Below are 27264 nucleotides of genomic sequence, written 5' to 3'. Positions count from 1 at the left end.
TGTTGTTTTGATTTTGTTTTGGAATGTTGGAGGGAAAAAAAATGCAACAGCATATAAAACAGGATTTGCTGCTTCTGTAATTTGAGGAAGTCACCTCTAACACCTAAAATACCTCAAAAAATGAGCAGCTTGTTCCAGCCAGAAATTCTTCCCATCCTCCATCTAGGATTGCCCAGGATGTATGTCTGAACTGAAAGCTAGTTTTCGGAAAAGGTGTCTTGTCTGTGTTAATGTCCTTATCCGCGAAAAGCAGTTGTGTAAATTTCTGTCCGTGTGAGTCTGTTTTTTGTGACATTAAATTGCTTTCCTAAAAGTCTTATAATCGTGCCCAAGTAAGAAGTTAATGTGCTATATTTTTATTCTGCAGACGAACCACTGAAAGTGACCAAAATGTTGGACAGACAAGATACCATGATGTCATTGCATAACCTTGGAAGTAACAACAAAGAGGTCCTGGGTTCAACCAGCACCTTACAGGTAGGCGAGTTTAGGGCCTTGCAGAGCTGTTAACACATTTGAATTCAATTCATGTACAGGTAGGAGAAAGTGAGGTCTGCAGATGCTGGAGATCAGAGCTGGAAATGTGTTGCTGGAAAAGCGCAGCAAGTCAGGCAGCATCCAAAGAGCAGGAGAATCGACGTTTTGGGCATGAGCCCTTCAGGAAGGGCTCATGCCCGAAACGTCGATTCTCCTGCTCTTTGGATGCTGCCTAACCTGCTGCGCTTTTCCAGCAACACATTTTCAGCTTATGTACAGGTAGTTGGTCTCACCTACCCAAGTTTGTTACTGCTTCACAAATCCAATTGTCATAAAAATATAGATCAATGCAATAAATAAATTAAACTATGGAGACAATGAACTAGTGGTATTGTTGCTGGACTGGTAAAGCAGGGACCCAGGTAATGTTTTAGGGCCCTGGGTTGGAATCCCACCCATTGCATTTGAATTTGACTGAATTAAAATTCTGGAATTAAGAGTCCAATGATTGTCGTAAAAATCCATCTGATCACTAATGTCCTTTAGAGAAAGAAACTGCAATCCTTACATTGTAAAGTAACATGTAAAATATCCTTCTGTGTAAGACCCATCGTAATGTGGTTGCCTCTTAACTGTCCTCTGACTGAGAGCATCGACCGCACAAAAGGGAAAAAGGACTGAAATTAGAGGGCCACCTGACATCAACTAATGGTGAATCACGGCCCTGTTGGCCCCGCGCAGGTGTCCTTCCTAATATTTGGGGGCTTGTGCAAGAATATCACTCAGTCTAGTCAAACAACAGCCTGACATAGGCATGATTCCGTGAATATGACTTACAGACAACGTCCCAGAAAATATCATCACCTTAGATGTGTCCTACTCTACCAGCAGTGTGGACTCACAAGAGATGGCTGCACAGTGGTATAAAGTTGGGAAGGAGTTGTCCTGCAACTTTGCCTGAGAAATGAAATCTCATAACATCAGGTTAAATATGGAAAACCAAGAAAACCGTCTGTTGTCACCATGTACTGCTCTCCCATGGTCTGATGAACCAGTACTTCTCCATGTTGAATACCTCTTGGGGAAAGACTGAGGATGGCAAGGGCATGGAAAGAGTGGGAAAAATCAGCATTAAGTACCACGACTAACTGGGCTGGTCAGGTCCTAAAAGGCATGGTTGATAGACTGGGTGTACTGGGTGGGAACAATAGGGAAAATATAGTCTCATCCTCCCCAATCTATCTGCTGCCTATGCATCTGTCCATTACAATTTCATTAAAAGTGACCATTGCACATATCTTATGGAGATGAATTCCTGTCTTCATATTGCGGATGCCTTCAGTAGTGTTATGTGGCATTAACCCTGTGCTAAATGTGGCATTAACCCTGTGCTCTGCCCGCGACTCGCTCTGCTCCCCGCTCCGGGGCTCTGCCCGCGACTCTTTCTGCTCCCCGCTCCGAGGCTCTGCCCGCGATTCGCTCTGCTCCCCGCTCCGGGGCTCTGCCCATGACTCGCTCTGCTCCCCGTTCAGGGCTCGGTCTGTGACTCGCTGTGCTACCCGCTCCGGGGCTCCGCCCATGACTCACTCTGTTCCCTGCTCTGCTCACCACTCCGGGTCTTGGCCTCCGACATGTCTCTGTTCGTTCCATGACCCGTTCTCCAGGTTTGGTAGGGTGTTTTAAGAAGTTAAAACTTAGGGGATGGAGGAGAAATTCTGCTGCAAAGGGGTTTTAAAAAAAAACAAAAGGAACTGGCGAGCTGAGGAGCTCTGACTGGAGAATCTCATTCTGCCACCATCTTGCAACGCTCAAAGATGAGGTGTCAGTCAAGTGAAGTTATTTGTGTACTCAATTACATAAGGTACAACTGATAGAGCTAAGTTAGTTCCCAACCATGGATCATATCTAAGCCCTGCAGTCCAGTTGTGAATGGTGTTATGCAATTGGATAACTCACTGAAGGAGGAGTCTGCATAAACATCTCTGTCCTCAAAAATGGGAGATATCAGCACATTAGTGAGAAAGATGAACCTGAAGCATTTGCAAAAATCTTCAGCCTGAAGTGCCAAATGCATGATCAAACTCTTCTTCCTCTAGAGATTAGCAGCATCTTAGTGCTTTTTTTTAAAAACAGTTTTGATTCTGGTAACACTTCAGCAATAGGACTGAAGACGAGCTCCAGAACTAGCCGCGTACCTGGACATGATGTTCCATTACAGTAATACAGTGACAACATGGAAAATAGCCCAGGTACTTCCAAAGGATAAATCCAACCTGACCTATTACCACCCCATCGGTCTACTCTCGACTATCAATCAAGTGATGTAAGCTGTCATAGACAAAACTATCAAGCTTACTGATGCTCAGTGTGGGCTCCGCAAGAACCAAAGCACCTGAGCTCATTGCAACCTTGGCTCAAACATGGACAAAATGGATGAATTCTAGAGGTGATGTGCACGTAACTGTCCTTAACATTGAGGTCATGCTTCACTGAACATGGCATCAATGAACCCTAACGAAACTGGAGTCAACGGAAATCGGGAAAATCTCTCTCCTGGTTGAAATCACAACAAAGGAAGTTGGTTATCTTAGCTCAGGTGTTGCTCCAAAAAGGCCTACCATGCTCAACCATCGTCAGCTGCTTCATCAGTCAGCTTCCCTCCAGCATAAGGTCAGAAGTGAGGATGTTGGTTGACAATTGCACAATGTTCAGCACTATTTGTGACTCCTCAGATACAGTGCATATCCAAATACAACAAGATGTGGGCAATATGCAGGTTTAGGACTGACAAGTGGCAATTAACATTCATGCCACACAAGAGCCAGACAATGACTGTCTTCAACAAGAGAGAACTTAACTTGGCATTCAAAGTCATTACCATCACTGAATCGCTACATCTTGGGGTTACCATTGATGAGAAACTGAACTCGACTAAAAATATAAACATGGCTCCAAGAGCAACTGAGAGGCTGGGAATCCTGCAGTGAATAACTCGAACCCTGTCTCCACAAAGCTTGTTCACCGTCTACAAGGTGCACGTCAGGATGAGTGCAGCATTCCCACATTCCTGGATGAGTGCAGCACCAACAGCAATCAAGAAGCTGAATGTCATCCATGACAGCAACCAGACTGATTGGCACCATGTCCACAAACATTCACCATCACCACCACCAATGTACAGGAGCAGCATTGAATGCCATCTTCAAGATGCACTGCAACACTTCACCAAGGATCCTTAGCATCTTCAAAATCTACAATCACTGCCATCTAGAAGGACAAGGGCAAAGAAACATTGCTGCTTGCGAGTTCTCCTGAAGCCATTCTGACTTGGAAGTATACTGCCATTCCTTTGGTGGTAATGAATCAGTATCCTGAACTTTCTCCCTAGTGACATTGTGGGTCTATCTACAGCATTTGGATTGCAGCAGTTCAAGATAGCAGCTCCTTTCTCAAGAGGTAGTAGAGTTGTGAACTAGACCAAATCTCCTCAAAATACATTAAAATAGCCTTGACTCAAACCTTTTCTTATTTTAAAGGCAAGTGTCAGGCATCGCATTCCAAATGCAAATCGATTGATTAAACTATCAGATATGAAGGAAATCACACTTTATTCATATGTTATAGTTTGAATACAATAAAATGAAGAAGAAATTGGAATAACAACTCTGTTGGCAAATTTAACAGAGTGATAGATAATTTTACTACTAACCAGTAAGTCTTCCAATGTAGTAACATCCCATAAACCGAGAAGAACGTGAGAACTACAGATGCTGGAGATCAGGGTTGAGAGTGTGCCACTGAGGAAGGAGATGTGGCTGTGGTAGTGAGTCTGCTTCAGAACGTGGTTAAGAGCTTCAGGACAGGAGAGATGACCTGGTAGGGGGCGGGGGGTGGTTTGTGAGAGAGAGACTTACTGAGATTGGCACTGAGGAAGGAGATGTGGCTGTGGTAGTCCTCTTGCCCACAAGCCTCATTCCTGGTAAAGATCTTATGCTCGTAACATCGATTCTCCTGCTCCTTGGATTCTGCTTGACTGGCTGTGCTTTTCCAGCACCACATGATCCATAAACCAACCCTTTTCAATTGGCACATTCCCCGCCAGTAGGGGTGTGTGTGTCTGTCTGTGTCGACCACGGCCAGTGGAACCTATGTTGCTTGCTAATTGCAGAAACCTGGTCAGTGATTTAGCCTCCATCTCTCCGTCAGGCTACATTAATGATCCTAGTTCCGTGGGAGTGTGATCCCACCCAGACGTACGGATGACCACGGTCTGGCACAGATGCAATGTTAATGATCTGACATATAAACGTTCCTTGTGTCTACAACCTGCTATTTTGTATTCTCCTGCATTATGATGTGACTTGCATGCAAATTCACCTGCAAATTGACTCAAGATCGGAACCTGTTTGCAGTCGACAGATTGTCTGTACTTAAGAAATGAAATTGAGACAGACCATGGAAACCTTTGAACTGATGCATGAAATATTGGATCAGGGAGCTTATGCTGGAACTACTGCCACTACCTTCTAAGGGGCAGTTAGGATTGATGATAAATGTGGGCCTTGCCAGCAATATTCACATCTTGCGAATGGATTTTAAAAATGATTAAAATATCAGTTAGTCTGCAGCTACAACATAACCGACAATTCTAGTTGATATATTACAGGAAGGATGTGACTGCACTAGATGGAATTTTAGTGTATGTTTCTAGGAAGGGAAAACTAGGTTACTAGGCTGTGTTTGTTTATATTGGAATAGAGGAAGCTGAAGGGAGATTTAATTGACCTGTATAAAATTCTAAGTGGCTGAGTAAACATGAATCATAAGAACTTATTTTATCAGTGTAATCAATAGCTAGTAATGGGACAGATATAAAATAATTGATTTTATGAGGAAAGGCTGAGGCACTTGGGGCTGTTCTCATTGGAGAAGAGAAGGTTTAGGGGAGATCTGATAGAAGTGTATAAGATGATTAGGGGTTTAGATAGGGTAGATACTAAGAACCTTTTACCGCTAATGGAGTCAGGTGTTACTAGGGGACATAGCTTTAAATTAAGGGGTGGTAGGTATAGGACAGATGTTAGGGGTAGATTCTTCACACAGCGGGTTGTGAGTTCATGGAATGCCCTGCCCGTATCAGTGGTGAACTCTCCTTCTTTATGGTCATTTAAGCGGGCATTGGATAGGCATTTGGAAGTTATTGGGCTAGTGTAGGTTAGGTAGGATTCGGTCGGCGCAACATCGAGGGCCGAAGGGCCTGTACTGCGCTGTATCCTTCTATGTTCTATGTTCTAAAGATTAAAGAGGGAGTGAGGCATACATTTTCATCTGGTGAGTGGTGAGCATCTGAAGTTCACTGCCTGAAAGAGTATGTGTTTGTCATTATTTGAGGCAAAGATGTTCATTATCAGGGCTATTTGATTGGGTTCCATTAGATGCATATTTGTTATGACTGACATCTGTAGCACTCTGCTGTAAACAGGACTTGACTGACACCTGTAGCACTCTGCTGTAAACAGGACTTGACACTATAGTGATTAGGTATTGGACACATTGCTGGCTTGGGATTTCATCCCACGTTTTTCTGTGTCTCTGTTCTGTGCCTATGTTTGAAGAGGCTGCGCAGTCCAGAGTGAGCTTCTTGAGGCATTGAGGTTGATGTTAAATCTCTTAAGTTGAGTCTTCAAACTGTCCTTGCAACACTTGCTGTGATTGCCATGATGATGAATGCTAGAGTTAAGCTCTCCAAAGAAGCTTTGCCTTGGTAAGGCGAGTGTCATATATTTTGGTTACTTGATCAACCTAACTTGGTTGTGACTGTCTAAGTATGCTGTGAAAGCTTGGCATACCAGCTTGGGTTAGCATTGTCTGGTATTTTCTCCTACCACCTGATCTTCAGTAGCTTCTACAGGCAGCTCAGGTGAAAGTGGTTGAGCTTCTCAGCATGATGCTGATACACAGTCCAAGTTTTAGATGCGTAGACATACGAATAGAACAATTATTCTATAGAATGTTAGTTTGCCAGGCAGATGTACTCATCTTCATTCCCAGAGTGATATGCCATGATGGTCGAGGGCTACATTTGTTTAAGCATTTCTTGCATGTTTCTCACTGTCAATATAGGCAATATTGACAATGAGAGCGGCTGCGCCTCAATAAATGAATGTATCTGTAGTTGATAGGTCCTTCTCATTTACTGTAAATTTAGGGCCAAGGCTGGGTATTTCAGGCAAAGCCTTGGTACATCAGTTCGGTGTATTTTGTAATGATCACAAGGCAGAGTTGTCGCATGCAGTGTCCACTGTATGGGCAGCACGGTGGCTCAGTGGTTAGCACTGCTGCCTCACAGCGCCAGGGACCCAGGTTCGGGCTACTGTCTATGTGGAGTTTGCACATTCTCCCCGTGTCTGTGAGAGTTTCCTCTAGGTGCTCCGGTTTCCACCCACAGTCCAAAGATGTGCAGGTCAGGTGAATTGGTCATGCTAAATTGCTGACAGGTGCATTAGTCAGAGGGAAATGGGTCTGGGTGGGTTACTCTTCGGAGGGTTGGTGTGAACTGGTTGGGCCAAAGGGCCTGTTTCCACACTGTAGGGAATCTAATGTTAAAACAAATCTAATGTATAGCATTCTGGCCATGAACAGCAGGGTAATGCACATTCAATGGCAAAGTATCCATGGAGACCTTGGACCTTTACTAGTGTTGTCTCAGATTGAGCAGCCTCATGTCCATATAATAAAAAATTTCAATGCTTGGATTATCATCATGCAAGTGATGAGAGAGCAGGGTATGTAAAACATAACAAAGAGGGTCAGCTCTTGCAGGCAGTCCTGTTTAACTCCATTAGTGACTGGGAATGGGTCAGAAAATTCACTATCATTCAGGGCATGCACGGGCATGCCATGATTGGGTTATCAACCAATTTGATTAGTTTTGCAGAATAGTTGAATAGTTCCAAAGGCCCTCATAACTGACTATGTCAATGGCCTTAGTCAGATGAACAAACATGGCATTGCAGCCTATGTTATGTCCTTGACAGTTTTCCTAGAGCTGCCTAACTGTGTACAACATATCACTGGTTCCTTGACCTTTTCTGAAACAGCAGTTTCTCTGACAGTTGATCCTTGTTGAGATGTCACACTAAGTGGTTCAGAAGGATTCTGCCAAATATTTTTGGAGTTGGAGAGGGTTAGATTCCTCGGTGATTGTCGCAAGATTGGCAAGCCCTTTTTCGCTGATCCAGTTGGAGAATAGAGATATGTTTGTTTACCTTTGTGGATGATTCCTTGCACTCACTTAGCCTGAAAGAATTTAGTGAGTTTCTCGACTAGTCATTAACCCCCATTCTTGTAGAATAGCACCAGCTTCTGGAACCATGCTTCTAGACAGGAGTTTGATTGCTTTTGTCTTATCCATTAGTCTAGAAAGGACAAAGGAACGTAGCTGTTGGCAGCCTTCTCATTGCTGTTTCATTGGTGAACAACTGAAAATTGAGGATGTGCTCAAATGATCTGCCTAGCTTTCCATACCTTTAGGCTTCTACTATGTGCTGTATTGGCCTGTCAGCATTGAGGATTGATGATGAACCAGTAGATTGGTGCCAGTTGACAGATATCAAAGTATCATGGAATCTCTCCCAATCTTTGCAGTTTGCATATCATTGAAATTTGTTGCTTCCTGATTTAGCCAAGTGTGTTGCATCTCTATGAAGTTGCTTTGGATAGCCCGGTGTAGTTTCATTTGGCATATGCCTGGATAGTGATTACTTATCATTGAGGGCAAACCCTGTCAAGCTAATGCTACTTGACGCTGAATACTTTTTGAGTTGCCTCGTTGTTTTCACATAGCAATTTTGGTGCTTTCAGAAGTAGGTCAAAGAGCCTCTACAGCGGTGGGTGACTATCTGTCCCTAAAGGTTCTCCAGTTGTTATCACTGCAGTGGGGTTTCTTTCTCACTGTGATAGGTGATTCTCAAGGCTCTCTCAGAGTGTTTGTTTCAAGACTGCCTGTTAGACATTGAGACACTGAGGAGTAAATTTTCACTTTAGAATGTAGTGATAGACATACAAACCCTCATCACATTAAAAAATATGTGGACGTGTACTTACCCATGCAATAACCTATTGGGCTATGGACCAAGAAGTGGGAATTGGGAATAGGCTGGATCCAGAGAGGACAAAGTGGGTCAAAGGTTCTTCTGTGCTAAGTGTTCTGTGCTCTGTGTCTGCATTTGCCAGGTTTGGGTTTTGGGGCTATGTGATTCAGAACAGAAGACAGCTTGTGTAAGATTATATTATTGAAGGTTTATTATGGATAGTTTCAACTACTAGAAAGCATTGCAGCAAACACAGTTCAATAGCAGTTTCCAGTGTTATTTCACAGAAACACTAGGCATTCGATATGTATCATCTGGAAAATTTTGTTAGTTAAATTTGAAGCTGATTAAATCCCTTGTCCCATTCTGTGTGACAGATTTGTTCTCCATGATTGTATCTTTAGTCCAAAATGGTTTGTCAATTTTTAGTTTGGTTGACGTCGGTACATAATGAATATTTCAAATTGTCCATATGCAGAGTGAGCCAAAGTCTCTTTTTAATTCCTGTTATTAAATTTGTTGCCTATGGCAATAAAATATTGTTTACAATGGCCTCCTGAATTTTGACACTAACCTTAGTATGATTAGTTCTACCTGAAAGTGGCTTGTCATTGATTTTGTCGTGCAAATTCTGGACTGCTACATTGTTCCACATATCTTAGCATCTTGTGTATATTCTAACCTTTGTTATCCACCCACAATGTATTCAAGCCAATTTTGCTTTACAATCTAAATGAATGTTTTTACTTTACATCACAATGACTATTCATGGTCACAGCAGTGGATAGGGATGAATTGGATGTATCAGTTCTTGTTTTAGATGATTTATCTAAAGATATATGAGGAATAGTGATTGGACTGCTAGATAGATGTAATAGATATGATGTGATGCATTTTACACTGAGAATATCTTTAAAATGTTCACTGCCTTCACAGGAAGAATTCTTTTAATGTCTTGAAATAAATGTGTGTCTCTTAATTCTAATTAAATAGAGTGTTGGCAATCCTGAGATGACAGAGGACAATACGCTGCCAGCACCAGAGAAGAGCACACCGCAATGGAAATGCTATGCCAGGTTTGTGAATGCACAGCAAATCCTGCTCATCTTTTTGCCAGCCACGTTTGCAGGTAAGTTTTACTGATAACAGGCATTATAGCCATTATTTTTGTAAGAAGGAAAGTAGCCTCCCCTTCCTGGTTACAAAGGTTCATTCAATTGTTGTGGATACTTATGATGGAATTTGAATCAGTCCCATGTGCCAGTCTCTCTGTAAAATGCTCTAAAGATCTATGTGTGCCATGTGTGGAATTATTCAGGACTATCTTTCCTTTAAAGAAATGACATTTTTCACAAACATGATATCTATGTTAAAATTCTAAGGGCCAATTTTTGGAAATATCTGATAATATTTAACATTGTTATCCCATTGTGTGTAACAAAACAGACATTTAGACCTGAGCAATCCTCGAAATATGGCAGTCACCTGCTTCCTGATAAGGAAATAAGATGCTCTGTATAATCTTTTCTTTAAAATTCAATTGTGTGCAACCCTTTTTTTCAGTGCAGAGTCCTTTCGCATTTTCTTGTGTGGTGGCACATGTACTTTCGTTGTCATGAAACAAAATAAAAGAATCATCCAACAGGCTTCTGTAATATAACTCAATCATTACCTCAAATATAACTCATTCATTAGACGCAAACTCATTCCTACAATAAATCATAAATCTGATTAACAACTAACTTGTAGAATTAAATGATCTTCCCTTAATCTCAAATGCACACATTCATAGGGCAACAGACAATATAACTCTGAAATAGGTGTTATGGGTTTTTCAAATAAAAAGAGAAAAACTGTGATGGTTGGCCAAGAGGCAAAACTCAAAGGATGAAATGATAAGACATCTTAAAATCCAATTGATTTCTTGTCAATGAGATTGATTCTATGGTTGGTAGCATTTCAATAAAATCCTCAAATCAGACTTGTGTTCAGATGAGAAATGGTTTTATACCCTAATATTTGTCTTGACTGTATTTTCAAATCTCTTTCAAAAGCTTTACATACAATCATTTGACTTTTTGTAAATAGCAGATGAATTATAATATTTATTGGTCAGAGTATGGAGTACAGGAATTGGGAGGTCATGTGGCCTGTACAGCTGCAACATGTGGAATATTGTGTGCAATTCCGGTCTCCTTCCTAGCGGAAGGATGTTGTGAAACTTGAAAGGATTCAGAAAAGATTTAAAAGGATGTTGCCAGGGTTGGAGGATTTGAGCTATAGGGAGAGGTTGAATAGGCTAGGGCTGTTTTCCCTGGAGCGTTGGAGGCTGAGCCGTTACATTATAGAGGTGTATAAAATCATGAAAGGCATGGATAGGGTAAATAGACAAGGTAATTTCCGTGGGATGGGGAGTCCAGAACTAGAGGGCATAGGTTTAGGGTGAGATGGGAAAGATATAAAAGAGACCTAAGGGACAACCTTTTCATGCAGTGGGTGGTATGTATGTGTGGAATGGGCTGCCAATGGAAGTGGTGAAGGCTAGTACACCACTTAATTTAAAAGGCATCTGGATGGGTATATGAATAGGAAGGGCTTGGAAGGATATGGGCCAGGTGTTGGCAGGTGGGACTAGATTGTGTTGGAATATTTGGTCAGCATGGATGAGTTAGACTGAAGGGTCTGTTTCCGTGCTGTACATCTCTATGACTCTATATGTTCACTTTTGCCTTTTTAGTCTTAAATGGTCACATACTATGATCAAACCATAGTATATATGACTAAAATAAATAAATATTTTATATAAAGAATAAAGTTTTAAACGGAATATTTGATTTATGAAGTTTAATTCCAAAGCACCTGAATAAGTTATAACATGAATGAAATTTAAGCTATTTGACCATTTTAAATCCATGGTCCAGGTGTTATCCTGTTCTAGCTATGGAAACCCCCAAAAGTCTTGGATACTTGCCTGCAACACCATAGTCCTTCCAATATGAGTCAGTTGTTAATCATGCTTTGTTAATCCTGTTGATTCACAATGATAATATTTAAGCAATTCATTATCGTTAAGGAAAAAGAAGTCCTTCACATTATAGTTACTTATTGCACATTTCCTTTCTGAATTATTTTCTGTCCGAACTTCCTTCTGTTAGATGTGCAGCGACTGATTGCGCCTGGGATCGATGAGAGCACAAAGCATTCCAGATTAGAAGATGAACTACTCCAAGTGGAAATGAAAGAATCAATGTTGAGTGAGCACCCTGGTGTATTTAGTGCACCCTCAACAATAAAGAGATCTGAGTCGGGCATCGTCGAGGAAACACTTGATAGCAAAGCTAGCCAAGTTGCAGTCAGCGCATCGAAGATTAACAGCAAAAAAGATTTTGTGACAACATTGCATTCCCCAGGACAGGAAACCCATTCTGCCAGATCCACACCTCTCCTTTCTCCAACCTTGGCAGGTGGTAATGAAATATCACTTACTGAATCTGAAAAGGAGAAAATACAACCTGATACAGGTAGCAGACTGAAGTCATTTGCATGTAAACTATTTAGGACTGTAATGAAATGGTCTGTAGTTTTGGTCATGTAGTGTTGGTGAATTGTCTTGTATATTTTGGATGGATACTTTTACAGACAAACATGAGCAGGCCCAGGGAGAGAACTTGTGGCCCTTCACGCTTCTGTTTCCAGGCCACCTATTGTGCAAATGCCTCCGATTTTCCCACATTTAGCCAACCCCTTGAAATCTTTTGAATGCCTGGAATTAGGGCACATTGACTGTGTCAGTGTTCCCTCTACGCTGCAAGGGAGCTCCTCACAGTCAGGTTGTCAAGCTGATGAATGGCTTCCACTTCTGGAAGCTGCTGCTATATATATACCTCAGAGGTCCATGCAGCAGTAACAATAATCACAGTGAGACTGAACAAAATTTTATCGGTTTAACAAAAGTTCTTGGCTTTTATATTCTATACTCCAAGATGTAAAGTCCAACAAAAACTTGTGTTTTAGGAAAATACATTTCAGAACCATGGTTTATCAGACAATTATATATTATGCAACCAACTATACTGTTTTGAACTTGGCCATATGTACAATAGTTGATCCTTAAACACTGAAGAAAGTGCTGACTGCAAATGCTGGAGATCAGAACTGAAAATGTGTTGCTGGAAAAGCGCAGGAGGTCAGGCAGCATCCAAGGAGCAGGGGAATCGACGTTTCGGGCATGATCCTTTCTTCAGGAATTCCTGAAGAAGAGCTCATGCCCGAAACATCGATTCCCCTGCTCCTTGGATGCTGCCTGACCTCCTGCACTTTTCCAGCAACACATTTTCAGCCTTAAACACTGGAACCTTGCAACAAGCACTGCAAATAATAATCCTAACTGCAATTTGAAAATATGTTGAACAAATGTGAGGTGCTGCATTTTGAAAAGGCAAATCAGGGCAGGACTTATACACTAATAATTAGGTCCTCGGGGGTGTTGCTGAACCAAGTGACCTTGGAGTGCAAATTCATAGCTCCTTGAAAGTGGAGTCGTAGGCAGATAGGGTAGTGAAGAAAATGTTTGGTATGCTTGCCTTTATTGGTCAGTGCTTTGAGTGCAAGAGTTGGGAGTTGTAAAGGATATTGGTTAGGCCACTTTTGCAATATTGATTGCAATTCTGGTCTCCCTGTTACAGGAAGGATGTTGTGAAACTTGGAAGGGTTCAGAAAAGATTTACAGGAATGTTGCCAGGGTTTGAGCTAAAAAGAGAGGCTGAATAGGCTGGGGCTGTTTTACCTGGAGCATTTGAGCCTGAAGGGTGACCTTATAGAGGTTTTATAAAATCATGAGGGGGATGGATAGGGTGAATAGACAAGCTCATTTCCCTGAGGTGGGGCAGTCCAAAACTAGAGGGTTTAAGTTGAAAAGGAAAGATTTAAAAGGCGTCTAAGGGACAACTTTTTCATGTAGAGGGTGGTGCAAATATGGAATGAGCTGCCAGAGGAAGTGGTGGAGGCTGGTACAATTACAACATTTAAAAGGCAATTGAATGGGTAGATGAATAGGAAGGGTTTAGAGGCATATGGACCAAATGCTGGCAAATGAGACTAGGTTAATTTAGAATATCTGGTTGGCACGGATGAGTTGGATCGAAGGGTCTGTTTCAGTGCTGTACATCTCTATGACTCTATTCAGTGACATGTTGTATGATTCCTGATTTCAGTTCCAAGTTTAAATGTGGCATTTAATTAAACTAGTACCAACCCATTCACTTGCAATAATGTGCCAGTTCTATTTGCAAGTGTGAACTCTAATAACAAAAGAAACTTTGCAAATGAGTGAGTGATCAATATTTTCTTATTTTAAATTTAAACTGACCACACTGACCAGCATTTTAAACAATTGATAAGGTTGAAATATACTTGAAATGCTGGAGTCACAGTCCAGACTTGCTCGAAACTTGACACAAGTTATTTTTGTGGGTGCTCCTTTTTATCTTCAGCATTACATTTTTTTTATCATTCTCATGAGCTTATTTATTAAGTTGTGTAGTTACATAGTAACTGTACCATTATATAATTGTATATGTATGGGATTTTTGAATTCTCAAAAGCAGAAGTAGAAGAATTCAGCATATCTTTAATAGTCATCCCATCTTGCTTAAATTTAAAGAATAGTACACAAGGATGACATGAATTTCTTAGATGCCTTAAAGTCTGTCGTTTTCAAAATTATTTCTCATGTTTAGAAGGTGCTATATAAGGTACCTGTATGAGTTTCGATTGTGCATTTTCTGGATGATGATATGGGTCCGTGGTGGAGGGACTGATGTTTGTGGGTATGTTGCCAATCAGATGCTCTGTTTTGGCCTGGAATATGTTAACTTTCTTGAGTATTGTTAGAGCTGCATACATCCAGGCAAGCGCACTCCTTGTTAGATTTTTTTTCTCCGAAGTTTCACACACGAGATGCAATTCACACACATCAGCTGTAAACAGTTGAAGTTTATTAAAGTTTGTACAAGCTAGGTGACCCCCTTTGACCTTCCTGGCAGGCGTGCAAGTCAAAAGAGACCCCGAACAAAGAAAACTCATTCCCTTTATACAGGTCAGTTGGTAAATGCTTACAGGTACTCTGGCTGCTCCCCCACAGTCACATGCCACTCAAGACAACTGCCAGCTATTCCCTCACAGTCGCATGGTACAATGGTAGAATGAGATCATCCTCTGAGATAATACAAATGTAAATGCCCTAATCCTGAGGAATTCTTATACAGATGATTTCCTAACTCAGTAATCCCCCAAGACAATTTAGATGTGATATACCTAGCTTCAGGGGATGGCTAGAAAGCATTTATAAATGGAAGAGATTGAATGAGAGTTTAATTTGATAGTAGGAGGGGCAATAGTAGCAAAGGACTGTCTAAATGGAGCGAGAGTCTTCTGCATTCTTGCATGAATGTCCTCTCCACCCACTTCCAGAATGTTCAGTTAGAGCAGTTTAACTCTTTAATATTACATTAATGTCCAGAGAGAGAGACCCATTTAATCTTTTAACATTACATCCTGACTTGTGTCGTGTAAGTGATGGACTGACTTTGCAGAGACAGGAGATGAGTTACTTGCTGCAGGGTTCCTCAATTCTGACCAGCTCTTGTAGTCATAGTATTCATATGGTTAGAGTAGTTCAATGATAACCCATTAGGATGTTGATAGTAGGGGATTCAGCAATCATAATGCTGCTGCATTGCTGCAATTGGACATGGACTGATTCAGTATCTGAGGAGTCGGTACTCTTTTTTGCTACATCTCAGATCTTAATCTCATACTTAAATTGAACAACCTACGCTGTGTGCATTGCAATAGCTTTTTCCTGGATAGTAGTTCCTGAATATATGCAGTATTAAGATAGAGATTCTACATTCATTTGCTTATAATTTATTACATAGTGATTTCAAGTTTCCTCGCTCTCAGTTAGGTTGCTATTTTTGTTGACTGGTTTAAAACCATTTTCCTTTTTTTTGCTGCTCTTTCACTTCCTTTGCCCTTTCAGCTTCCTTGTCTCCTCTCTCCCTCTTCATCCCCCCACCCTATTGCACCCTTCCACTCACCCCTTTCCCAACCCACTTGCAACCACATTGTTGCCCCTTTCACAATCTCTTCACAGACTCCTTTTCTCGCAACCTGCTTGCAGCTTGCTTCATTCAGAGAAATGCAGCAGAGCTCAGAGAAAAAGTGGCTCTAGCTTTCCCAGTGACTTCCTCACTGCAGAACTTCCTTACCTAACTGCTTGCGGCTTCTTCAGTTGAGACTGCTTCTCTCACACTGCTAAGGCTGATAGATTCACTATATCTATTAACAGCAGCAAGAGAGAGAACAAACAACTTATGATTGGAGGAGCCAGTACTCATCTCACCCTCATAAATGTTCTTGGGAACCTTGCTCATACTCGGAAATTAGGAGGCTGCAGTTGTCTTTCAGTGGTATCACATCTGCTGTGAAGGGAGCATAACCAAGAATAGACTACATCACCCAGAAAGCATCCCTGCTTTTCAACTCAATGGCCATGGAGTCTCAGGCTTTCACTTGATTCAGTCAGATCTTGAGTGCTGAACTTTGTTCTGGAGTGGAGTGTCCACCCAGCACATGTTTGCAAGCACTTTGTGAGAGGCGTGATGCAGCCTGATCCTGGTCTTCTCTGAATGCATGGGCCCCAGTGATTAGCACTCTATGCACCTGACATTAGATATAACAGGTTTTCATTTTTAGTTAATGTTTGTTAGCTTTCAGGTATTATCCCTGCAGTGTGGAAGCAGGCCATTTGGCCCATCAAATCCACACTGAACCTCCGAAGAGCATCTCAACTCAGATCCACCCCATCTGTGTAAACCTGCATTTCTCGTGGATAACCCACCTAAACATCAAATCCCTGGGACACAATGGACAATTTAGCATTTCCAAATCACCTAACCTGCACATCTTTGGGGTGTTGGAGGAAACCGGAACACTTGGAACAAATCATGCAGACACTGGGAGAATATGCAAACAGACAGTTGCCCAAGGGTGGAATCGAACCCAGGTCCCTAGTGCTGTGACGCAGCAGTGCTAACCACTGAGCCATCATACTGCCCCATGTTAGAGTTATTAGTATTTGAATTCAAAATGTATTTCTCAATATAGTCTTTTAAAGGGCTGCAGAAGTTGGATTTGTGTGGTAGCAGTGGAGAATGTGATCATTAATATCTGAAGTTCAGTCTCAGTCTGCCCTGTTGTTATAATCTATGTGCACAAGTGGTCTCTGTTATTTCCTGGAATGAGATTATGCAGAATATGATAATACTGTTCTTTCAACACCACTCTATCTTGGGTAAACACTCACTGTTTGACTTAACTGATAGGGTAACCTATTAGTCAATGTCTTTCTGCTGTTTGTCTCCCAGTCCTCATATAGTTACATTGATGTTATAGTGTTACTCTTCAATAAAGAGCTATTCTCACTGCTGGTAACTTTGGCTTGTCGTAGTGTTTTATGCCATGCAGTCTCTATTTCTTTGAGCTTTTTCCAAATATGTACTTTGTTTCTATTGGTGTTGTTCCACAGACTCAGACAATGTGACTTCAGAAGTAGAAAAGGAACGTGTAGAGTTCAGTTTACCTCCCAAAAAAGACTGCCACATCACATTCAGCCGACAGACTTCTCAGATTGACTTGTGTGACCCAAATCACCTTCGATGTCCTGTCTACATATACAACTGCTCCCTGGAGTCGTTAAGGGAGCAACTTGTGAATTCTTGCGCTGAACGCTCTAAAAAGGACATTTATTTCAGGTAAGTTTTTCCTCCCTCTGCTCACATTGCGGGTATATACTATCTGAATACCATCTTTTTAGTAAAGAAATGTAAGCTTCATTGGTCAAGCAGATAAATGACATGACTAAAGTCAGTTAACAATCTTTGATAGAACTCGAAAGGCTGGCAAAGTACCATATCAGCAAATATTTTGCTTTTGGCAACATTTGCTCAATCTATCCTTATTCATTAAATGTAACCAGAGGTATAGAAATGGCCTGTGCACAGTACTTCTTACAGTACTAGGTGCACAATAACATGCAGAAAGACAGTTGATTATTTATACCCATGACACAGTTACATCCTGATTCAAAGCAGGTTCTTTTTTTTCTTAGTTGTGGTAAATGTATCTATTTATTGAGCACGCATTGCATTGGGATTTGTAGAGTATATTTGGTTTGTAATGTGGGCACATTGGGGGCATTTTCATAGACAAGAATAGGTGTTTGGACAGGACAGATAATAACATTTGACGGAGAAAAACAGGTCATGATTGGGACCTATCCTAAATGCTGTGTTTGACTGAGCTGCCTTTGGCTGCAAAAAAAAGCAAACCTGCTTGCTGGAGTTGACACAAGGTGCTGGGTTGTGAAGGTAGCATTTAAGGTGATAATTGGATGAGAATGAGATTTTCACAGAAGTGTAACTTTCTTCCAATTTAATATCTAAAGTTGGTGTTTGCTAGACCTTGGGAAGGTTACCAATACAAAAAGCAGTGTTTAAAGTGTATTTCATGGGTGTTTATCAACTTCAGATGGCTTCCAAATTTTATCAACGTTTAGTTCTTGCAGCTGCTTTATCAGTTCTCGCTGTCAAATGTTTAACACGGAGCTCTTGTGATTGTACAAAACATTGGAGAATTTCGGACAATTTCACACCTTAGCACAAAGTGAGGGGCTGTAGCTCAGAAGACAACCATCATCATCATGGCAGTGATGATAAGCTGTAGTGTGATCATCAGTAGCAAAGGAGAGTTATTGAGGGTGCAGGAGTCATTAGCTATGTAATAGGCTGTAGAGAGCAAGAGGGACTCTGGTTTCTTGACCTCTCAGGAATAGGGCTACTACAGACTGAGTGTAGTGTTGAGTAGTTGCAGGCATCAGCAGCCTCCTAGAAGACGACCTGGTGGGCCTTCATTGTCACATTAGCCTCAGCCTTTTCATCTCTAGTTTCTTGCATGGTGCCACTAGAATCTTGGATTTGCAATCTGTTTCATATACTTTCATAAGATAGTGAGTTGTTTGCCAGGACTGAATGTTACCTAACCTTCCTCCATGATAATAACAAGAGTAAGTAGGTACTCTGGATTGCCACTCTAGAGGTTCAGGGTGCCACCAGTGCACACCTCATAATCTGAACAACATCACAGAAATCAACAGTTTCATCATCTGAAAGGAATATTCTTCCATGAACATGCAGCTGATGTCCAACCCATGAAGTATATGCTATATTCCTTAGGAGTTGTCATGATTCTTTCATCCTGCATTATACAACATTCAAAGAAACAAACTCTGGTTTGCTGCTTAGAAGTCAAAGGATGCTCACTTTAAAATTGGCTCTTGACACATGTCAAGAATCCAGCAGTGAGAGACCGGCATGTTACAATGAGAGATACACAATCACCAGTTGTGTAATAAAGTAAGCCATTTAAATGTTGAAGATGCACTTTAAGGACCTTGAGAGATGCCCTTCAGTACTAAGCTGTCTCTCTTTTTTTTTCCCATCTTGTTTCAGAAAGCTGAAGCACACAGGGATTTGGAGTGTCCTTTTATATGCATCTCAAAAAGCTACCATTCACATTCTGCAGGTTTTAGAGAAGGCAAATGAAATTTGGCTTTTATTTCAAGTGGAGTTGAGTGTTTAAAAAAATGGGAGATCTTGCTAAAACTAAGCAAGGTGCTAATCAGAATACACTGAGAACAGTTTTGGCTCCCTTACTTAAGGAAGTTGGACTGGCATTGTGAGCAGTCTAGAGAAGGTTCCCTAGGTTGATTCCAGATATGGAGGGATTTTCTTCAGAAAAGAAGGGTTGAGAAGGTTAGGCTGGTTTTTTTCTGGAGTTTCAATGATATTGGAATAAGTAAGATTTTTAGGGGGCTTGACAGAGTAGATGTGGAGAAGTTGTTTCCCCTGGTGAGGTGTTGAAGACAAGAGGTATAATCTCAGTGTAGGGGGTCACCCATGTAAGACAGGTGAGGAGGAATTTCTTCTTTGAGGGTAGTAAATTGGAAGAATTCTTTATTGCAGAGGGTGGTTGATGCTCTGTCATTAAGTATATCAAGGACATTTCTTAATAACCCTTTTACACAGTTGTGATTTTTAAAAATCCATTCATGGCATGCGACTCAGCCAGCATTTATTGCCTTTCCCTAATTGTTGAGAATCAACCACATTGCTGTGTGTCTGGAGTCACATGTAGGCCAGCCCAGGTAGGGATGGCAGATTTTGTTCACGGAAGAACATTAGTGAAACAGATTAATTTTTTGCAACAGCCAGCAATGATTTCATTTCTATCGTTAGACTCTCACTCCCAGATTTTTATTGAATTCAGATTCCACTATCTGCCACGTAGGGATTGACCCTGGACACCTAGGACATTACTGGTTTAATAGTCTAGTGATAATAGAATGTGGCACGTCTGGGCGGTTTGGAGCAGTTCCTCAGTGTTTGATAAGAATTTGGAATCCATTGTGAAGGATGAAATTTCTGAATCTCATGGAAGTACTTGGTAAAATAGGGTAAAGTCCGCATGGTTTCATCAAGGTGAGGTCATGCCTGAAAAATTTGTTAGAATTCTGAGGCGGTAATGAGCAGGTTAGACCAAGGAGAGCCAATAGATGTTATCTATCTGGACTTCCAGAAGGCCTTTGATAAGGTGCCGCACAGGAGACTGTTGAATACGATAAGGGCCCATGGTGTTAGAGGCCAGGTACTAGCATGGATAGAAGATGGGCTGAGTGGCAGAAGGCAGAGAGTGGGGATAAAAGAGTCCTTCTCAGGATGGAAGTCAGTGACTAGTGGTTTACCACAAGGGTCTGTGTTGGGACTACAGTTTTTCAGCTTATACATTAATGATCTAAATGAAGAAACTGAGGGCATTCTGGCTAGGTTGTAGACTATACAAAAGTAAGTAGAAGGACAAGTAGCATTGGGGAGGCTGCAGAAGGATTTGGACAGGTTCGGAGAGTGGGCAAAGAAGTGGCAGATGGAGTACAGTGTGGGAAAGTGTGAGGTCGTGCAGTTTGGTAAGAAGAGCAGAGGTATGGACTATTTTCTAAATGGGGCGAAAATTCAGAAGTCTGAAATACAAAGAGAATCGAGGGGGTGGGGGGGGTGGGGCAGCGACTATTCTCTTTCAAGGTAAACTTGCAGGTTGAGTCAATAGTTAGGAAGGCAAATGCAGTGATGACATTTATTTTGAGAGGATTTGATTATAAAAGCAAGGATGTACTTCTAAGGCTCTATAATGCTCTGGCCAGACCACATTTGAAGTATTGTGTGCGATTTTAGGCCCCATATCTCAGGAAGGATGTATTGGCCCTGAAGCACATTCAGAGGACATTCACGAGAATGATCCCCATAATGAAAAGCTGAACATATGAGCAATGTTTGATGACTCTGGGACAATACTCGATGGAGTTTAAAAGAATGAGGGAGGATCTGATTGAGACATACAGAATACTGAATGGTTTGGTCAGAGTAGGCATTGGGAAGATGTTTCCATTGGCAGGAGAGACGAGGACCTGAGGGCACAGCCTTAGAGCAAAGGGAAGACCCTTTAGAATGGAGATAAGGAGAAAATTTTTTATCCAGAGAGTGGTGAATCTGTGGAATTCATTGCCACAGAAGGCTCTGGAGGTCAGGTCATTCAGTATATTTAAAACAGAGGTTCTTGATTGTCAAGGGGATCAAAGATTATGGGGAGAAAATAGGTTTTCAACCCCATTTTCCTATCAGCCATGATTGAATTGCGGAACAAACTTGTTGGAACGAATGGCCAAATTTCTGCTCCAGTGTGTTCTGGTCTTATACCATGAGGTCATCAAAATCTAAAAGTCATAGTTTATTATCTTAATTGAACTGCAAGATCTATTAAGCTGACTTCACTTCTAAGCTTTTCACCCTTGGAATTCCATTCCCAACCCTAACTCAGAGACTGTGTCACGTTAATATCAGGAATGTGGCACTATCAGTTGTGCTCTTTTTGTTTTATTTCTGCCTCTCCACTTTACTGAATAAGATTGATGAGGTGATCATGTCTGAATTAAATGAGACTGATTCGATTATGCATTTTTTAATTTCCTCCTCTTCTGAATAATTTAGATCTCAAGACAATGTTTCCTGGGAACTGTATCAGGATTTGAAAACCAGGTAGCAAAGCTATCAGCTTAAGCCCTGATTCCTATTCATTGCTTGCTGGACATGCTTTGATTGTTTTGGTTAAGGGATTGACTTTTTTTTGTAATAGCAGAAATTCTTTTCTGCTGCTAGGTGACTTGCATGTTCGTGTTCCAATCCTTTCTCATTTCACTTGAATGTTCTGTTGTTATCTATAATCTTCTTATTGTGTATAATTTTCTCCTTTTCCTCTCAAAAGTTTCACATACTAGTATTCACCTCATATAAAAGGCAGCATTCCACCTAATGCTGAGTCCCTACAGCTGCATATGTTTTGACTGAAAGTTTGTGAAAGAATCTCCCGTGTAATTTACTCCTTTTGCTTAAAATAGCTTGGTTCTGTTTTTGTTTCTCTTCTTAACCAGATGCCCTGGGAATTTGACCAGCAGTTTTCCCCAGGATAGCACGAGTTCTAAATTAATGTTGTACTGTTTGCTGCTGCAGAAAATAATTAACCATTTCACAAACCTTCAGATGTATAATTTGGGTCGCATTTTACTTTGTAAAGTCAAACAAAAGCCTTTCAGAAATATTGATTACATGACATACACACTGAAACACTAACCCTGTCTGCTCCATGTCAACAGTTTAAATCGAAACAAATAGTGACTCTGGGTGGTAGTTTTTTGAACCTGAAAACTGACATGTTTGAGTTGAATGGGAAACTAAAGTGATAAAAATCTGAATCCATTGACATCTGGTGTCTACAGACAAGCAACAAACCCACTCCAAGAATGTGGTTTGGCATTTTAGGTATTAGAATGTTGCTGTGAGGTGCATTATAATTCAACATTTTGAATTAATCTGGGCACTAATTTTCCCAATCTTGAGCACCTAGCAGCTAAATCCAGCCAACGACTGTCGAATCCTGGAGGGGTGGGAGAGGAGTGCGTTTCAAATTACCTGCTGGATCCAGCATTTTAGCATGGTCAAATCCTGCAATTCAATATTCCCAATTTTCAACCATTTCGGTTTTCCCATTGGCCTCCGATGAGCCTTTTTATGTTCCCCTGCACACCTCTGTTCCCTGTCTTTCAGCCTTCTAATCTAATGCCAATCCCATCTTCTAAATGAGAACTTCAATAGATTTTCCACCCCCAATGCTGCTGCTGCTGCTGCTATTGGGGATGGGCTTACCTTGCCCTCTGTCTTCCTTTGATCTGCTCCATGATGAACTGGAACAAAGCCTGTAAATCAGGCTGACTTCTGAGTAGGAAACATGTTGGTGTTACCTTATGTACGCCATGGAGTGGAAACCCCTATACCTGACAAGTCAGTTAAGTTAAAATCCAGTCAGAGATTTTGATTTAGTCTGCCAGTATAAAATCTGGCTGCTTGTGAGCTTGATTAGTCCATGAAACTATTTTTCTACATTTTAATTGCCATGCTGAAGGTGGTTTTATTTGTTGTGCATCTATATAATCATATGAATCAAAACAATTTTGTTGCTTTCTTTGTCTTTGCACAATCCCAGCCAATAGTTGAACAGAAAATCCGAACCCTGGTCTCTGCCAGTATTAGATTGTAACCAGGGTGTGCTCTTTGGAGTGCGCTGTGTTGGCAGCTGCTTTTCCTTCTAACTTTTTTCTTTAGAACAATGCTTGCAGAAATGCTATTAATGGAGAACTGTGTGGTAATGAACCTAAACTATTTTTGTAACTTGGGGTAGAATTGCTGATGCTGAATCTAGTATTGCTATTTGGTGTGAGGCACGTGCATGGTAGTGTTACTGTGAGCAAGCTTGGAGAACTGGGAGCAACTAATACCTAATAATAGAGCAGAAAATTAGCAGTTGAATTAAATTTTATTCCATAGATTTTGAAATTTAGATTGTTGTTAGATTTCCGGTTCACTGGAAATGTTGCATGTTTTGATAGCGTTTAAGGACCCCTTATAGCATTAATATCTCTGTAATAAAAATGACAGCAGTGGCTGTTTCGTGCATAATCACCATGGTTCTTGAGCAAAGGTTTTAACCATGAGTTGAGATTTTTCCACTTTCTTCTGTTTTGGATGTTATCTGTCAAGTTTTTACTTTAAGCTTTCCATTAATAGCAACATTGAAAGTCTCACAACTGTCAAGAACATCTCGTGCAGCACGTGTTTTTCCTTTATTAATATTAGTTAAGAAAGCTGTCCTTTCATTCTATTACAATACAGCTCTCTCAGAATCCTTACGTACTTAACTCATCCTTATTCCACTATGCAAGTTTATTCATGCTTAATATTGGAATGCTTTTTAAAAGAACAGATCAGTCGTGATATTAAATCAGTGCTTCACTGTCATGAGGTATATCTGATGTCTGAGTTGTCTAAAAAGTACTGCAAGAATTTTCTCCAAATTCTTATGCTCTGTCTTAGCTCCTTGTGCTTAATTTATTTGAATGCAGCTTTTCCACAGTATTTATTGCTGTTGAATTTGATATTGCTGTTCTGAGAGTTTCAGTGGTGGGAGATAATGCCATATAAAATGGACAGGAAAACGATTATAATTGTTACTATGAATTTTTTAACGTTGGTTTAAGATCGTTGTCGCAGGAGCGGTCAGCAAACTCATCCTCAGTGGATCCACAATCTTATCTCCACAAGAACAAAGAACTCACCAACTACTGCAACCTTATTCAAGAGCATTACCATCAATGTTATGTAAAAGGTAATGAAAGTCTGAGGGATTGATGTTACAGTAACTCAATACTGATTTCTCCCATGCCCCAACTGTTTGAAGTGTTGTATAACCCAAGACATGAACATTCCTCGCCCATGTTTATGTATATAGAAACTAATAAAATGATGATCTATTGTATACCTTACACTAGAATTCTTGTAAAGCTGTCTAGTGCTAAATTTGCTATTTTCAAGCAGGCTGCTGTTTACACTTGAAAAATAGCAAAGCTTCATGCTTCTATATAAAATTCAAATTCTTATTCCTGGCTTATGTTTTATAAGAAAAATTAAAAACAGATAATTGATTCTGAGATCAGCCTGATGAGGTAGTATGGCCCTGTTCTAATCTCATACTGTTTAACTTTCAATCTGCCATTTTTACATCACACTTTTAAATTTCACTTGGCAAAATATTTCATTTTGGAGAAGGGAAAACTTCACACTATGTCCCCCTGTTATTGTCATATAATCCTCATTTTTCAATTTTGTCGATAACACTGTCATGAAACTGAATTCAAATGTTACTGATTTTAATTCTGTGTTTAAAAATTAAAATTAAACATTTAGCCCTTCTCACAGCAATAAAATTATGATGGTATTCCCAGTCTAACAATTATTCTTCATTGCTAGAACCTGCCAAAGATGCGCTGTCAGTAACAGGTTGTTCTTGTTTAACCCAATTCTTAATGTGTGCATCCTGATCCTGAACTTCTGCGTAATGCAAATGTGCAGTAAGGGATGTTTTTTTTTAAGGTTTGTATTAAGATGCACTGTTGAAGCAATGTTTATATTAATCTATGTGGAATGGGATAAGCTTGGTTAAAAGGAGAAAATGTTTCATTCCCAAAGTTAAATTCACTCACCTTCATGGGCACATTAGTACCATAAAACTTCTGCTGAAGCCACAGATGTTTATTCTTAAGATGCTGTTTTGCTTTCTTCTTAAAGGTGTATTTAGAAGTTTACAGCAATCATATTACATCAGCTCTCAAGACCTGCTTACAGCTATGGACTACTGTGAGGAATTGTTACAGGAAGTTGATATCACCACTTTTCTGCAAACACTTTGTGGACATATCCGATCATTCCGTGAAAGTCATGACTTGCAGCGTTGGAGTGATCATGACTCCAACCCTACAACATTTGTGATTGGAGGAGTAGAACCTGAGGATGAGCGGGTCCAGAGGGGAGTTCTTGCATCTACTTCAAGGTACTGTCCTGTGTTTTTGGTTGTCACATATCTCCCAGCCAGCACACTTGGTATTTAGTTTTGACCCGCTATAGTATTTAGTAGCTGTCTACTGATAACAGGCGAGTAGTGTTAAGTTTAACGATCCTGCTTTATACTAGACATTCAAACTTCTGATCAGTAACAAATAAGTTCATGTTCAGTTAAAAGTACATGAGGAATTTCTTTTCTGTTGTGCGGTGCAGGCAATTGTAATTTATTTTCTGGTGTAATTATATTGTTTTAGTGATGGTCCCATCAGAAGTGGCCTAAATCATTGATAAGATGCATTTAAAATATTGCTCATAGCTTTGTTGCCTGGAAAAGATGTTAATGCTATGGAGAGGCTAAATGAGAGATTTGCTAAGATCATAGAATCATACAGTATGGAGCAGACCATTCAGCCCAATGAGTCCACACCACTCCACTGAACAGCATCCCACACAGACCCACCTCCCCTTTCCCTATCCCTGTGACCTTGCATTTCCCATGGCTAATCCATGGCTGCCTGCACAATTGCTTTGTGCATGGGAAATCATGCCTCTCAAACTTGATTGAGTTTTTTGAAGAAGTAACAAAGAAGATTGATGAGGGTAGAGCGGTAGATGTGATCTATGTGGACTTCAGTAAGGCATTTGATGAGGTTCCCCATGGGAGACTGATTAACAAGGTTAGATCTCACTGAATACAGGGAGAACTAGCCATTGGGATACAGAACTGGCTCAAAGGTAGAAGACAGAGGGTGGTGGTGGAGGATTGTTTTTCAGACTGGAGACCTGTGACCAGTGGAGTGCCACAAGGATCAGTGCTGGGCCCTCTACTTTTTTTCATTTACATAAATAATTTGGATGCAAGCATAAGAAGTACAGTTAGTAAGTTTGCAGATGACACCAAAATTGGAGGTGTAATGGACAGCGAAGAAGGCTCCTTCAGATTACAACAGGATCTTGACCAGATGGGCTAATGTGCTGAGAAGTGGCAGATGGAGTTTAATTCAGGTAACTGCGAGGTGCTGCATTTTGGGAAAGCACATCTTAGCAGGACTTATACACTTAATGGTAAGGTCCTAGGGAGTGTTGCTGAACAAAGAGACATTGAAGTGCAGATTCATAGTTCCTTGAAAGTGGAGTTGCTGGTAGATAGGACAGTGAAGAAGGTATTTAGTAGGCTTTCCTTTATTGGTCAGAGTATTGAGTACAGGAGTTGGGAGGTCATGTTACAGCTGTACAGGACATTGATTGGCCACTGTTGGAATATTGCGTGCAATTCTGATCTCCTTCCTATCAGAAAGATATTGTGAAACTTGAAAGGGTTCAGAAAAGATTACAAGGATGTTGCCAGGGTTGGAGGATTTGAGCTATAGGGAGAGGCTGAACAAGCTGGGGCCTTTTTCCCTGGAGCATCGGAAGTTGAGGGGTGACCTTATTGAGGTCTATAAACTCATGAAGGGTGTAAATTGGATAAATAGACAAAGTATTTTCACTGGGGTGGGTGAGTCCAGAACTGGAGGGCATAGGGTTAGGGTGAGAGGAGAAAGATATAAAAGACACTTAAGGGGCAACTTTTT

At 40.8% G+C, this 27264-nt stretch overlaps 1 protein-coding gene across 1 annotated transcript in view; it reads left to right on the top strand.

Moving 5' to 3' along the window:
* The window catches only part of szt2 (SZT2 subunit of KICSTOR complex), a 246689-nt gene that overhangs the window by 55572 nt on the left and 163853 nt on the right, over nt 1–27264 (top strand). The window contains exons 23-29 of the mRNA XM_060830553.1: nt 368–477; nt 9564–9699; nt 11726–12091; nt 17161–17386; nt 21731–21778; nt 24331–24458; nt 25418–25679. Of these exons, the coding sequence (XP_060686536.1) occupies nt 368–477; nt 9564–9699; nt 11726–12091; nt 17161–17386; nt 21731–21778; nt 24331–24458; nt 25418–25679 (1276 nt within the window). The remainder of the gene's footprint in view (nt 1–367; nt 478–9563; nt 9700–11725; nt 12092–17160; nt 17387–21730; nt 21779–24330; nt 24459–25417; nt 25680–27264) is intronic.

The sequence above is a fragment of the Hemiscyllium ocellatum genome, chromosome 9 (genome assembly GCF_020745735.1).
Source record: "Hemiscyllium ocellatum isolate sHemOce1 chromosome 9, sHemOce1.pat.X.cur, whole genome shotgun sequence".
Classification (NCBI taxonomy): domain Eukaryota; kingdom Metazoa; phylum Chordata; class Chondrichthyes; order Orectolobiformes; family Hemiscylliidae; genus Hemiscyllium; species Hemiscyllium ocellatum.
Note: the sequence above shows the minus strand (reverse complement) of the source record. Positions and strands in the feature narration are given on the sequence as shown.